This window comes from Mustelus asterias, chromosome 13, assembly GCF_964213995.1.
Source record: "Mustelus asterias chromosome 13, sMusAst1.hap1.1, whole genome shotgun sequence".
In the NCBI taxonomy this organism is placed as follows: Eukaryota; Metazoa; Chordata; class Chondrichthyes; order Carcharhiniformes; family Triakidae; genus Mustelus; species Mustelus asterias.
Window position 1 is genome coordinate 92579855 of NC_135813.1, and position 15559 is coordinate 92595413.

The 15559-nt window shown below is 47.3% G+C and overlaps 1 protein-coding gene across 5 annotated transcripts in view; it reads right to left on the minus strand.

Moving 5' to 3' along the window:
- LOC144502880 (unconventional myosin-XVIIIb-like) overlaps positions 1 to 15559 on the minus strand; it is a 363270-nt gene that overhangs the window by 114245 nt on the left and 233466 nt on the right. For all 5 annotated transcript variants that reach the window (XM_078227267.1, XM_078227266.1, XM_078227270.1 and 2 more), the window contains 5 exons: positions 13873 to 13997; positions 10624 to 10778; positions 10232 to 10355; positions 7515 to 7715; positions 307 to 417 (listed from right to left, as the gene is read on the minus strand). In XM_078227267.1, coding sequence (XP_078083393.1) covers positions 307 to 417; positions 7515 to 7715; positions 10232 to 10355; positions 10624 to 10778; positions 13873 to 13997 — 716 coding nt within the window. The remainder of the gene's footprint in view (positions 1 to 306; positions 418 to 7514; positions 7716 to 10231; positions 10356 to 10623; positions 10779 to 13872; positions 13998 to 15559) is intronic.

Here is a 15559-nt window from a genome sequence, read left to right on the forward strand (position 1 = left end):
TGTGCCCCTCATTATTTTATCGACCTCTATAAGATCACCCCTCAGCCTTCTACGCTCCAGAGAAAAAAGTCCCAGTCTATTCAGCCTCTCCTTATAACTCAATCCATCAAGTCCTGGTAGCATCCTAGTAAATTTTGTACCATCTGCAGATTGGGAGAGAATACATTTAGTTCACATTCACATCCTATGAAAGAAAAATATCTCTGGGAGTTTGTGACGGATGTGCTCTACGGATAAATAATGTACGCACAGTATACTGAAGGAATCTGGTACACAATGCATCACATGGCACAGTGAGGATCATACCCTTCTCTGGCAGGACTTGCGAACATCGTCCAGCTCTTCCTCCTTGTCCTCCAGCTCCTTCAGGTGAATCTCCTTCATCCGCTCCAGCTCAATTTCCAAACGCAGATGTGTCTGAATGCAGGGATAGGAAGAGGAGGAGAGTGTGAGAGAGCGAGAGGGAGCAAGAAGGGAAGGTAGGGCAGTGGGAGAAGACACATAGAAGGGTAGAGAGAGAGAGAAAAAGAAGGAGCTGGAGAGGAATGAGAGGTGACAGGGGGGCAGATGGAGGGAGAGGAAAACTGAAGGATGGAAGGAGTGACAAAAGAGATGGAGGCAGAGGGAATCAAAGGGACTGAGAATGAATAATTAATATTCAGAAACAGTAAGAGCAAAGTTAAAAAGAATGAGAATAAGATAGACAACAAGTGAAGAGATGGCTGGGGCATGAAACAGAGAGAGATAGAAATAAACTGGAGAATGATAACAAAACAAGAGGTAATATAGACTGTTAAAAATGCAGGAAAGTAATCAGTAAATGTGGTGCAACATAGTCATCCACTTGTTCCAGATTGAAGTGCTTTTATTGTTTTTTTCTGTCACTCCCGATGTCCCACCAGCTCCCCCCACTCACCCCCCCCCTCCCCCACCCCAACTAATTGGGGCGGCACGGTGGCACAGTTGTTAGCACTGCTGCCTCACAGCACCAGGGACCTCGGTTCAATTCCGGCCTCATGTCACTGTCTGTGTGGAGTCTGCACATTCTCCCCGTGTCTGCATGGGTTTTCCCCGGGTGCTCCGGTTACCTCCCACAGTCCAAAGATGTGCAGGTTAGGTTGATTGGCCATGCTAAATAAACCTAGTGTCAGAGGAATTAGCAGAGTAAATCTGAGGGGTTACAGGAATAGGATCCGGGTGGGATTGTTATCGGTGCAGACACGATGGGCCAAATGGCCTCCTACTGCACTGTGGGGGTTCTATGATTCTAACCCATCTCCTGAAAGTGTTGTCTCTGTACTGGGGGGGGGGGGGGGGCAAACAGGAACTGGTGCCCTGAGATCTCTCGCCAAGTGGTCAGATTCCCATGTGAAGGTAGATTGGGCAACAGTCAATCCCCCAGGGTTGGGAATAAGGGAGGGAGAGTTTAAAAGGGGGACTCTTTACGGATTGGATACAGTTATATTGAATATCAGTCATGATCCCATTGAATGCAAGAAGAGGTGTGAGAAGCTGAATGGCCAACCCCTGTTCCTATGTTCCTAATAAAAAGCTGCATCTGATGTTTAAGTTGTTCAGTGACAATAATTTTAAGCATTTCAGTGTAATAGTGCGTGAACTTAAAATAGACCAAACCAGACATCAGCCAATGCACATTTTCAAAAATGCAATTTGGACACAGAATGTAATTTTTAAAATTAATTTATAGGATGTGGGCATAGTTGGCTAGGCCATTCCTAATTGCCCTCGAGAAGGTGGTGTTTAAGTTTTTAAAGTTTACTAATTAGTGTCACAAGTAGGCTTACATTAACACTGCATTGAAGCTACTGTGAAAATCCCCTAGTCGCCACACACCAGCGCCTGTTCGGGTACACTGAGGGAGAATTTAGCATGGCCAATACACCTAACCAGCACGTCTTTTGGAGTGTAGGAGGAAACCGGAGCACCCAGAGGAAACCCACGCAGACACGAGGAGAGCGTGCAGACTCTGCACAGGCAGTGATTCAGGCCGGGAATTGAACCTGAGTACCTGGCGCTGTGAGGCAGCAGTGCTAACCACTGTGCCAAAGCGTCAATGGCCAAATAAGCATCACACCCGATTTCATGGATCTTGCAATTTTACAAGAGCAGGATTTCCGGTGTGGTCAGCCTCTGGCCAGAATTGGGAGAGAGGCTGACTAATTTATTCAAGTTTATTATAATTGTAATTTACATCTGTTTAGTGAACCTGGCGCTCAATCGTCTGGGTTCACTGGCCTTTATGGCCTCTCTGGGAGAGGTTCTCTCCAGCGACGAAAACACCTGTTCCCCATGAACAGTCGTGTTGGCCTCGTCGGTAGAACCGGAGGCCATTGATGTCCCCGAGGAGGCCGAGAGCAAGGGGGGTTGTCCCTTAGGCTGTGCCAGCCTGGCAGTGCCACCCTGGCACCTTGGCACTGCCCACCAGTAGTTTCAGGGGGCAAGTCCCATGGGGGTGGGGCATATACGGTGGGGCCCCTATGGGATGGAGCCTATGCAGGTGGGGCCTATGGGGGCAGAGCCTATGGAGCGGGGCCTGAAGTGATGGGGCCTTTGGGACAGGGCCTGAGGGAGAGGGGCCTGAAGAGGGTGGGGACGGAGGGGGTAGGACCTGAAGGGGCAGCCCGATCACAGAAGGAGGGGGGGGAGGCGCTGCCACTCTGCCTGTGATCAGACCGGGGGGGGGGGGGGGCACTGCCATGGTTATCAGATCGGCAGGGAGAGGTGTGCGTGATCGGTTTGTGGGGAGGGGCGTGCCATGGGCGAAAGTACCAGGTGGTATGGGACTCGCGATTGGCTGAAGTCCCCTGTGATTGTGGCGGGTGGGGTTGCTGTGTTGAGGCTGTCTGCAGCTGCAGGGGCCTGACAGCTCTCTCTCTGTCTATCAGACTCCTGCTGTTGAAATTGCACATGTGCAAAATCCGAGGTCTGTGCATGCGCAACAGCTCCCTCTGCAGGCTGGCTGGTGAATTAAGCCCAGCCCACCGCCTGCAGCAGCTAGAAACAGCCTCGCCCATTTTTCAATGTCTAAGTACGTAAGATTGGGAGTGAAAACCCACCCAAAAAAGGGATCAGGAACTCTCCCATTTTCACATCAGCTGGCCACTACGAATCATTCTCGTATAATTCCGCCCTATAAGTCATAATTTGTGTTCTTTGGCAATCTTTTGCCACATAGAAATAGCTGGCATTCAGAGCAACAAGTCAGCTTCAGAAACTGTGCAATTCAAATTAAATTTGTTTCTATATTACCAGTCCTCAGTGAAAGTGTCATTTTTTTCTAATATGACGCAAGCTGGAAGTTCAAAGAGTTTTTTTGCCTGGGCGTGAAAATCAATTCTCTGCCCTTTTCATCTCATCTGAACAAGGCTCCCTCCCAGTACAGACTGACAAAGCAGAGCACAGCCAGAGACCCCGGAGGCTTCCTTATCTCCTCTAACACGCATCCCCGACAATGGGAGATGGGTTGGGAGAATATTGCAAAGCTGGAGTATAATCTGGAGGTTTTCAGCAAAAAACTAATAGGAACTTATCCGGCTGTAAGGACTCACGAGGCAGCAGAGCAGCTGTGTAAGACACATTCAGCAAAGCTTCCTGCTACCTACTCTCCTCGCCTGATTCTTACTGAATGGGATTCATAGAAACATATAATCCCTACAGTGCAGAAGTAGGCTATTTGGCCCATCGAGTCCATAAAACATAGGAGCAGAATTAGGCCACTCGGCCCATCGACTCCACCATTCAATCATGGCTGATAGCTTTTCTTATCTCCATTCTCCTGCCTTTTCCCCATCGAGTCTGCACTGACTCTCCAACAGAGCATCCCACCCAGATCACATCTTTGTAAACCTACATATTTACTCCGCTAATCCCCCTAACTGACACATCTTGGGATACTAAGTTGACCATTTAGTATGGCCAATCCACCTAACGTGCACATCTTTGGACTGTGGGAGGAAACCGGAGCACCCAGAGAAAACCCACGCAGACATGGAGAGAACATGCAAACTCCACACAGACAGTGACCCAAGCCGAGAATCGAACCCGGGTCCCTGGCGCTGTGAGGCAGCAGTGCTAACCACTGTGCCGCCCCAGTTGTCTTAGATCAGTTGGCTGGATAGCGGGTTTGTGAAGCAGAGCAATGCCAACAGCATGGGTTCAATTCCCGTACCGGTTGAGGTTGTACATGAAGGCCTCACTCTCTCAACCCTGCCCCTCGCCTGAGGTGTGGTGATCCTCCACATTTAGCATGGCCAATCCACATAACCTACACATCCTGGGACACTAAGGGGTCATTTAGCATGGCAAATCCACCTAACCTGCACATCTGACAGAAATCTTTGTCGCTTCTTTGGACACGGGTGAGGTCCCTGAGGATTGGAGGATAGCGAATGTGGTCCCGTTGTTTAAGAAGGGTAGCAGGGATAACCCAGGAAATTATAGGCCGGTGAGCTTGACGTCCGTGGTAGGGAAGTTGTTGGAGAGGATTCTTAGAGACAGGATGTATGTGCATTTAGAATGGAACAATCTCATTAGTGACAGACAGCATGGTTTTGTAAGAGGGAGATCGTGCCTTACAAATTTGGTGGAGTTTTTTGAGGAAGTGACAAAAACGGTTGATGAAGGAAGGGCCGTGGATGTCGTCTATATGGATTTCAGTAAGGCATTTGACAAAGTCCCACATGGCAGGTTGGTTAAGAAGGTTAAGGCTCATGGGATACAAGGGGAAGTGGCTAGATGGGTGGAGAACTGGCTTGGCCATAGGAGACAGAGGGTAGTGGTCGAAGAGTCTTTTTCCGGCTGGAGGTCTGTGACCAGTGGTGTTCCGCAGGGCTCTGTACTGGGACCTCTGCTATTTGTGATATATATAAATGATTTGGAAGAAGGTGTAACTGGTGTAATCAGCAAGTTTGCGGATGACACGAAGATGGCTGGAATTGCGGATAGCGAAGAGCATTGTCGGGCAATACAGCAGGATATAGATAGGCTGGAAAATTGGGCGGAGAGGTGGCAGATGGAGTTTAATCCGGATAAATGCGAAGTGATGCATTTTGGAAGAAATAATGTAGGGAGGAGTTATACAATAAATGGCAGAGTCATCAGGAGTATAGAAACACAGAGGGACCTAGGTGTGCAAGTCGACAAATCTTTGAAGGTGGCAACACAGGTGGAGAAGGTGGTGAAGAAGGCATATGGTATGCTTGCCTTTATAGGACGGGGTATAGAGTATAAAAGCTGGAGTCTGATGATGCAGCTGTATAGAACGCTGGTTAGGCCACATTTGGAGTACTGCGTCCAGTTCTGGTCGTCGCACTACCAGAAGGACGTGGAGGCATTGGAGAGAGTGCAGAGAAGGTTTACCAGGATGTTGCCTGGTATGGAGGGTCTTAGCTATGAGGAGAGATTGGATAGACTGGGGTTGTTCTCCTTGGAAAGACGGAGAATGAGGGGAGATCTAATAGAGGTATACAAGATTATGAAGGGTATAGATAGGGTGAACAGTGGGAAGCTTTTTCCCAGGTCGGAGGTGATGATCACGAGGGGTCACGGGCTCAAGCTGAGAAGGGCGAAGTATAACTCAGACATCAGAGGGACATTTTTTACACAGAGGGTGGTGGGGCCTGGAATGCGCTGCCAAGTAGGGTGGTGGAGGCAGGCACGCTGACATCGTTTAAGACTTACCTGGATAGTCACATGAGCAGCCTGGGAATGGAGGGATACAAACGATTGGTCTAGTTGGACCAAGGAGCGGCACCGGCTTGGAGGGCCGAAGGGCCTGTTTCCTGTGCTGTACTGTTCTTTGTTCTTTGATCTTTGGACTGTGGGAGGAAACCAGAGCACCTGGAGGGAACCCACGTAGACACGGAGAGGACGTGTAAACTCCACACAGGCAGTGACCCGAGGCCGGAATTGAACCCGGGTCCCTGGCGCTGTGAAGCAGCATTAACAAACACTGTGCCACCGTGCTGCCCTCATTTTATTGTGGGCTTCAAACTGTTGCCTTCAACCCCCAACACCTCAGGCAAGTAACTTGAGCCTTGATAGTGAACATTGGCAACCTCTTCTGCAGCCGCAATGGGTGAAAACTCACCCAAACTTCCCAGCAAGTGCTCACAAACAATTACAATCACTGAATCAACCACACTGCACCGAAGGAGGCAATTCAGCCCATCATATCCGTGCCGGCTCCGATCAGGAGACTAAGTCTGTTCGGATTCTGTTCATTGGAGTTTAGAAAAGTGAAAGAGGATCTCATAAAAACTTATACAATTCTAACAAGATTAGACAGGGTAGATTCAGAAAGAATGTTCCCCATGGTGTGGTTCATAGTTTGAGGTTATGGGGTAAACCTTTTAGGACTGAGGTGAGAAGCAATTTCTTCATCCAGAGAATGGCGAACCTGTGGAACCAAACTCCCACTGCCACCCCCCCCACCATTACAAACCGTGGCAGGAAAGTATTCCCACGCAATGACACAGTGAATGCATTGCCAACTGTGAGGTCAGATTTCAAAACTTTATCAGCCTCAGGTTTTTTCCTGTGTTTTCCACTCGATCGCTTTGTCATCCTGAGGGAGAAGATAACAGCAGGACATCCTGGTAGGAGCCTCCAGACAATGAACAAAGAATCGATGAACAATCACACAACGCCAGCTGAAGAGATGTTTCCACAAGGGGGGGGTGGAAGGGAGGTGAGGGGGAGGGGGGGTGGGGGTTGGTGGTGGGCAGAGCAGAGCAAATATAATGAGGAGCAGCCCTGGATTATTCAGCCAGTGAAAACTATCTGATAACTTCAGCTCTAGGGAAACTTGGGGGCACTGAAATCATAGAATCCCTACAGTGCAGAAGGAGGCCATTTGGCCCATCAAACCTGCTCCGTCAACAATCCCATTTACGGGTCAGGATGATTGGCCATGCTAAATTGCCACTTAGTGTCGGGGGACTAGCAGGGTCAATGTGTGAGGCCACAGGGATAGGGGCTGGGTGGGATTGTGGGATTGTGGTCGGTGCAGACTCGATGGGCCGAAATGCCTCCTTCTGCACTGTAGGGATTCCATGGATATCCCACTAATCGCCTTAACCTACACATCTTGGGACACTAAGGGGCAATTTAGCATGGCCAATCCACCTACCTGTACATCTTTGGACTGTGGGAGGAGACCGGAGCACCCGGAATCTACCTACACAGACACCACGCAGACAGTGACCCAAGCCGGGAATTGAACCTTGGTCCCTGGGGTTGTCAGGCAGCAGTGCTAACCACTGTGCCATCGTGGGGGTCAGGACTTGTAGAATAGGGATAGGAAAATTGGCCCGAGTTGATCACCGCACAGCATCGCTGGCTGTGATTCTGAACATGGAGAGCTGGGTTAGCTGCTTGCTCCTCCACGGCTGCCTTGCCTGCTGCCATTCACTTTAGATTGGGGAAGGAAAGGTTCGGAGTTAAAGACATAACTTGGATAGCCCTGGTTGCTGAATGATCCGGTCTTGGCCCACCTGCTCCAGTTGCTCTATGGTTCCCGCTTGTTCACTGATCTCTTTACTTTGTTCCTTTGTCGTCGTCTCCAGATGTCGAAGCTGCTTCTTTATCTGAGCCACAGTCTCTGGACTCTGTGGCTCACGGGAAGTGAGGTCACACAGTTCCACCTTCAGCTCTGCCACTTTCTGATTCACCTTTGTGACCTCTGCCTCTTTCCCCTGACAAACAAGACAGAAAAAAAACAGCATTCACTTTCCTGGTAACTTCAGTATCTGGAACACTGCGTGCAGCACTGCGCGTTCCAGTGCCAATACTATTATAGAAACATAGAATGTTCGGCACGGAGACAGGCCCTTCGGCCCAAACTGGTCCATGCCAACCAAAAAGCCCACCTTAGCTAACCCCATTTGCCTGTATTTGGCCCATATCCCTCGAAACCTTTCCTATCCATGTATCTGTCCAAATGCCTTTTAAATATTGTCAATGTCCCTGCCTCAACCACTTCCTCCGGCAGCTCATTCCACACATGTACCATCCTCTGTGTAAAAAAGTTGCTCCTCAGGTTCCCATTAATCCTTTCCCCTCTTAACTTAAACCTATGCCCTCGAGTTCTCGATTTCCCGACCCTGGAAAAAAGACTGAGTGTGTTCACCCTATCCATGTCTCTCATGATGGTAAGATCACCCCTCAGTCTCCTACGCTCCAAAGAATAAAGTCCTGGCCTGTCCAATCTCTGTCTATAACTCTGTCCCTTGAGTCCTGGCAACATCCTTGTAAATCTCTTCTGCATTCTCTCTAGTTTAATAACATCTTTCCTATAGCAAGGCGACCAAAACTGAACACAATACTCCAGGTGCGGCCTCACCAATGTCCTGTACAACTGCAACTATAACTTCCCAACTTCTATACTCAATGCCCTGACTGATGAAGACCAGCATGTCAAAAGCTTTCTTCACTGCCCTATCTACCTGTGACTCTATCTTTAGAGAATTGTGCACCTGAACTCCAAGGCCTCTCTGTCCTGCGATATTCCCATATTATTAAGGTATCTTATCTGAACCTACTTGCCATTCTTTTTTCTTTAATGGGATATGGCTGTTTTTGGCAAGGCCAGCATTTGTTGCCCAACCCTAATTGCCCTTGAACTCAGAGTTAAGCCATTTCAGAGGGCAATTTACAATCACCACATTGCTGTGGCTCTGGAGTCACCTGTAGGCCGTGCCAGACAAGGACGGAAGATTTCCTTCCCTAAAGGATATTAGCAAAGCAGTTGGGTTTTCACAACAATCAATGATAGATGTTCACCATTACAGAGACTAATATTTTAATATGTAAGCCTACTTGTGACTAATAAATAAACTTTAAATGTTCCAAATGTATTAATCGCATCTAAATTCCACCAGCTGCCATGGTGGGATTTGGACCAATGGATCTCAGGGTTATGAGACTAGTGACATCAATACTATGCCCTTATCCCTGAGAGAGGGAGCAAATACTGGGCGGAATCTTCCCATCCCGCCCCCCATGGGCCTCATCCCTGTAACTTTGTGTATTTACCCTGCTAATCCCCCTAACCCACATATCTTGGGACACTAAAGGGCAATTTACCATGACCAATCAACCTAACCCACACATCTTTGGACTGTGGGAGGAAACCGGAGCACCCAGAGGAAGCCCACACAGACACGGGGAGAACGTGCAGACTCCGCACAGACAGTCACCCAAGCCAGGAATCGAACCCAAGTCCCATGGTGCTGTGAGACAGCAGTGCTAACCACTGTGCCACCCATATTCTCTTTGACCTTTTAATTCATGGAACCTTTGTTTCTGAAACCACACAACTCCATTAAACTCAGAACATCTTGTCACAGAAATCTCTCAAAAGTGGCCACCACATGGGCAGCGGTGTGTTGTGAAATGGTGTGTAAATCGGAAAATAGGGGATTAAGATGGTGTAAAGAGCTTATTGAATTGTCCTAGGATTTAAGCAACACCTTTACAATTGGCTTCCAGTGTACAGGCAGATGGCCAATGCTATCTGTCTGGTAACTGCCCATGATCAGAGTAGATGTTGCAAGTGGTGGGGCTTGTATTCCACTATAGACAGGACCTCCTGCACAGAGCTGCTCATACATCATTCACTCTGCAAGTGCACACAGCAGTGGCCTTTGAATCATGAGACAGATAGGCCAGAATTCTCCAGCCGTTCACGCCCTGTCACCACTGCCAGAGAGGATGGAAAATTTGGTGCTTAGCCAAATCCCCGTTCACAGCAGCGGGACTGGAGAACAGCCAGAGAATCCCGCCCATAGTCTATCATTTTCTCCCCTTCCATTACACATGTACACACATCAGCCATGCCAAGTAGATGCAAAGGATCCCTTCCTAAAAAGAAGAGGGACTCATGTTTTTATCAATGGCTTGTTTCTATATGGTAGTGTGATAGAGTTCCTGCTTACTATTTTGTCTACTCATTACACATGGAAAGCCAAGGAAGAGGAAGATGGCCGCCTTTTCACTGTCGGGATTCTATGGTTTAAGTAAAAGACAATGAAAGTATAGCTCTTAGAAATAGCAAAATGGTATCCAACCAAGAGTTATTCACTCAGATCATAGGGTGTACTATGAACTAAGGTGACATGAGCATTTTTCACTTTCGATGAGTGATCTGTAGATATCTAAAGGTTCAAGCTGCTGGAATGGTTAAGGAATCACGTTGTAGTCTGCATCTCACCTGCAGATTCTGCTGTGTCCGATAAAGCTCTGTCCGCAACGTTTGGTTTTCCTGTATGACCTTTTCACGAAGGCTCTTCTCAAAGGCAGCTTCCCCAAGAGCTTGGGCCAACTCCATATCGAACCTTGTGAGTGAAAATGGACCAAAAATGGAATAAACACAATGAGATTGAATTATAGTCAAGCTCGAAGTTCTGTTGGTAAACAGCGCCAGGAGACATCGATGAAGGAGGTGAGGAAAAGGACCGGGTATAATGGCACCAATTTCTACCTCAAACCAAAATCAAAACCTACTCTTCAAGGTGCATCAGCTCCAAGTAATGTACTGATGGAGAAACACAGATTAATTAGCCAAACAACGACAAGGACTGCTCGTTTGGAGGTTACTCCTACCTCTTTTGTTTCTTCTCCAGCTCATGGTTCCGGCTCTGTTGACTTTCCATCAGCACCTTGGTATCCTCCAGTTCAGAGGTCAAGCATTTGCTCTTTCTCCTCAGCTGTTGAACATTCCGCTTGGCACTCTGGTAACTTTCCTGAAGATCTGCAAGCTGACCAGGCCACAAAAATGAAAACCGGAGATGACCAGCGAACACAAATAAATCTTTCCTCTAATCACCGCTCGTTTCAGGAGATTTGAGGAACTTGGTAGAATATCAGAGGGGAGGCAATGGCCCAGTGGTATTATCGCTAGACTACTAATCCAGAAGCTCAGCTAATGCTCTGGGGACCCAGGTTCAAATCCCACCGTGGCAGATGGTGGAATTTGAATTCAATAAAAAAATCTGGAATTAAGAATCCACTGATGACCATGAAACCATTGCCGATTGTTGGAAAAACCCATCTGGTTCACTAAGTCTTTTAGAGAAAGTTCACTAATGTCCTTCAGAGAAGGAAATCTGCCATCCTTACCTGGTCTGGCCTACATGTGACTCCAGAGCCACAGCAATATGGTTGACTCTCAACTGCCTCCAAGGACATCTAGGGATGGACAATAAATGCTGGCCAGCCAGCGATGCGATGTCCCATGAATGAATTTTTTAAAAATCAGTACCATGCAAGAATCCAAACTGGCAATCACATTTATGAACCCATTATGTTGACACCTCGAGATAAGATACCATTAGAGGCTTTTGACAAAATAAGTGTGATGATAACAATGTGGCAGTTCAAATAAACCAAGGACCCATCTGCCAAGTCCACTGTTTCAAAAGAACAGGACAACTCTGCCATACTTGGCAGAATTGTCTCTCAACCAACTGCAGAAACTGTTTGACTAGTTATTCACATATTCACAAGGGTGGCACAGTGGCACAGTGGTTAGCATGGCTGCCTCACAACGCCAGGGACCTGGGTCCAATTTCAGCCTTAGATGACTGTGTGGAGTTTGTACATTCTACCCATGTTTCCTCCGGATGCTCTGGTTTCCTCCAATAGTCCAAAGATTTTTTTTTATTCATTCGGGGACATGGGCGTCGCTGGCTGGCCAGCATTTATTGCCCAATCCCTAGTTGCCGGAAGGTAGTTGAGAGTGAATCACATGGCTGTGGCTCTGGAGTCAAATGTTGGCCAGATCAGGTAAGGACAGCAGATTTCCTTCCCTAAAGGACATTAGCGATGGGTTTTTCCAACAATCGACAATGGTTTCATGGTCATCAGTAGATTCTTAATTCCAGATTTTTTTGATTGAATTCAAGTTCCACCATCTGCCGTGGCGGGATTCGAACCCGGGTCCCCAGCATATTAGCTGATTAATAGTCTGGTGATAATACCACTAGACCATCACCTCCCCAAAATGTATGGGTTGGGTTGATTGGCCGTGCTAAATTGCCTCTTTGTGTCAGGGAGATTAACAGGGTAAATAGATGGGGTTACGGGGATAGGGCCTGGGTGGGATTGTTGTCGCTGCAGGTTTGATGGGCCGAGTGGCCTCTTGCTGCACTGTTGGGATTCTGTGACATCACTGCCTTTCGTAGGATTTTGATGCACAGGAAGGTGGTATTATCACTAAATTAGCATTCCTAATGACCCAGGGTAATTCTCTGGGGAACCGGGTTCGAATCCCACCAAGGCCGATGGTGATATTTGAATTCAATAAAAAAAATGGACTTAAAAAGTCTAGTGAAATCACTGTCGTAAGCACCCATTGGTTCACTAATGTCCTTGAAGGAAGGAAATTTGCTAACCTTACTAATAAATGAAAAGAAAGCAATGGCACACAACTCCATGACCCATTGGAGCGGGTCCTTCATTCTGCTCAAGCTTCTAGGCTCCATTGTAGTTTAGTTTCTCCCAAATATATTTTGTGATGATTCTGTCATCTGGACAGGATCTAGTTCATTTTAAAATGTTCAAATTAAATTGGGAAAATAAATTGCATATTGATGGACCTTGCAACCAATTATCCTGAAAATCTGAAGGGGTTCTTCTTCGACAGCACCCCGCAGAAGAAACAGCAAAACAGCAAAAGGTAGTGGCAGAGCAGAAGAGTGGCGTAGTGGTATCGTCACTGGCCTAGTAATCCAGGGACCCAGGAGAGTACTGTGGGCACCTGGGTTCAAATCCCACCACAACAGATTGTGAAATTTGAATTCAATAAATATCTGGAATTAAAAGCCTACTGATGAATGTGGATCCATTGCCAATTGTCTGAAAACCTCATCTGGTTCACTGCCGTCTGTAAGAAGTCTTTGGAGGCAAAAGCCCCTTCACCAAAATCCCTTTATTTACAACTCTAACAGCAGTACACAGAGTGCTCGCAGTCAGCAGTCTACTTCTGCGGGTGTCAGAGGAACTGACACTCTCAGTTAAGTACAAGGCAACGACTCCCTGATTGGCCCATCAGTTGGATCCTTAATCAGGGAGTTCATACTCCAACTTCAATGGCCTGATTGAAGTCATTATGACGTCCTTGCCTGGTCTGGCCTACATTTTGACACCAGACCCACATCATAGAACCCCTACAGTACAGAAGGAGGACATTTGGCTTATCGAGTCTGCACTGACCACAATCCTACCCAGGCCCTATTCCCGTAGCCCCACACATTTACCCTGCTAATCCCCTTCACTTTAGGGTCAATTTAGCATGGCCAATCAACATAACCCGCACATCTTTGGAGTGTGGGAGGAAACCCACACAGACATGGGGAGAATGTGCAAACCCCACACAGACAGTCACCCAAGGCCAGAATCGAACCCGAGTCCCTGCCGCTGTGAGGTAACAGTGCTAACCACTGTGCCACCGTACTGCCCCACATCCCCCTAACCTACACATCTTATGATGCTAAGGGGCAATTTAGCATGGCCAATCAACCTACCCTGCACATCTTTGGATTATGAGACGAACCCGGACCACCCGGAGGAAACCCAGGCAGACACCAGGAGAAAATGTAAGCTCCCCACAGACAGTCACCCGCGGCCAGAAACAAACCCAGGTCCCTGGCACTGTGAGGCAGCAGTGCTAACTACTGTGCCACCATACCGCCCCACATCAATGTGGTTGGCTCTTAAAATGTCCTGAGACATGGGCAGTAAATGTTGGCCCAGCCAGCGACGCCCACACTCACATCCCATGAATGAATAGATGAAGAACCCTCAGGAAATTTCCAGGCTGATAACTTTTCCCCTCATAGTCCAGAACTTTACCTTGTCCTCCAGTTCCTTTCTGATCTGTAATTCCGAATCAATCCTTTCCTCGAACGTACGAACACGTTTCCTGAGAAACTCCATCTCCAGCAACGTACAATCATAGCGCATCTTCCACTCTTCCTCTTAAAACGTGAGGAAGACACCACAACATTAAGTGTGAAGGAGCACAAACACAAGTGGAACTGACATAATAATTCCTAATCACAGTGGCTGTAGCAGCCTACCACCTATGACACTGGACTAACAAGCCTTAGGTTCCCAACATGGGAAGTTGTGAGGCTGCACACTAAAAAAGAATTATGGGCTGGTGTGGAAATTAAGTTACAACAACTATTGCAGACGAATCTGCCAGCAAGAATGGAATGTGCTTATCATCAGACAAGGTGAGGTCAGCGGTTGCGTATTCAGGGAAGTGACTAATCTAACCTTGTGTCACTTTCATAAACACTGCATTCCTGGCCTTGGCCACAGGGTGAAACAAAGACAAGTTCCCATGATAAATACGAAAGAAAACAAGATATGGTGACATATTATGTTAATGAAGAAGACAGTTTTCTATTGGATAAGAAAGGGCAAAATCTATGCTATGATTGGTGGACTATGTATGCAAATGAAGAATTAGAAAGTTGCTCATTTCTCATTTGCTGAAATTAACTATAACTGCTAATGGTCTGTACGAATCGACAGAACACCTAGCAATGCAGTGTGCTGCATGTGTGTTCTTCTCATGCACGAGTAATAAAGCTTGGAAGTTTGAGTACTCTTAGTGCCTAGTGTTGATTGTACCCAAGTTGACAACACTACCACCAGAAAATGGGCTTGAAAGCTTCAATAATCTGGTGAAAACCAAACTGCTTCACTAATGTCCTTCAGAGAAGGGAATCTGTCACTCCGGCCTGGTCTGTCCAACATGGGACTCCAGGTCCACACTACTTGGTTGGCTCTTCACGCCATTTGGGAGGTTCAAGATGAGTAAAAGCACAACCTGGCCAGTGTCAGCCATGTCTCAAGATCACAAAAAAGGGAAAAAGATCAACCAGTATTTAGGTATTAACAAAAGTTTCCAAAACGGCAATTTTCTCTTTTGTTTCCAATCAATGCACTCTTGCATGTGTATCACAATGATGTGGAGATGCCGGCGTTGGACTGGGATGGGCACAGTAAGAAGTCTCACAACACCGGGTTAAAGTCCAACAGGTTTATTTGGGATCATGAGCTTTCAGAGCGCTGCTCCTTTATCAGGTGAGCCACTCATCCGATGAAGGAGCAGTGCTCCGAAAGCTCGTGACTCCAAATGAGCCTGTTGGACTTTAACCTGGTGTTGTGAGACTTCTTACTGTGTATTACTATAGCAGCTGCCATTTAATTTAGAGTCAGATAGCAGAGGAAGAGGCCCTTTTGCCCATTGAGTGTGTGCCAGCCATTAAGCACCTATCTACTCTAATCCCATATAGAGTTCGATATAGTTTGACTCTGCTCTAGAACTCCTTTCCTCGAACTCTACACCTCATCATCTCCTGCTGCTTCCTAAAGTTTCCTCAAAAGCATTCTCTTTGATCCCCTAAATTTCCCACGTCCCCCTCCTTCTTCACTCTGCTCAGCACCCACCATCTTTCTCCTGTCTTGTGAGGTCCTTTGTAACACATCCCTCTGTGTGTGAGCACCTTCAGAGAATTAGTGCTTC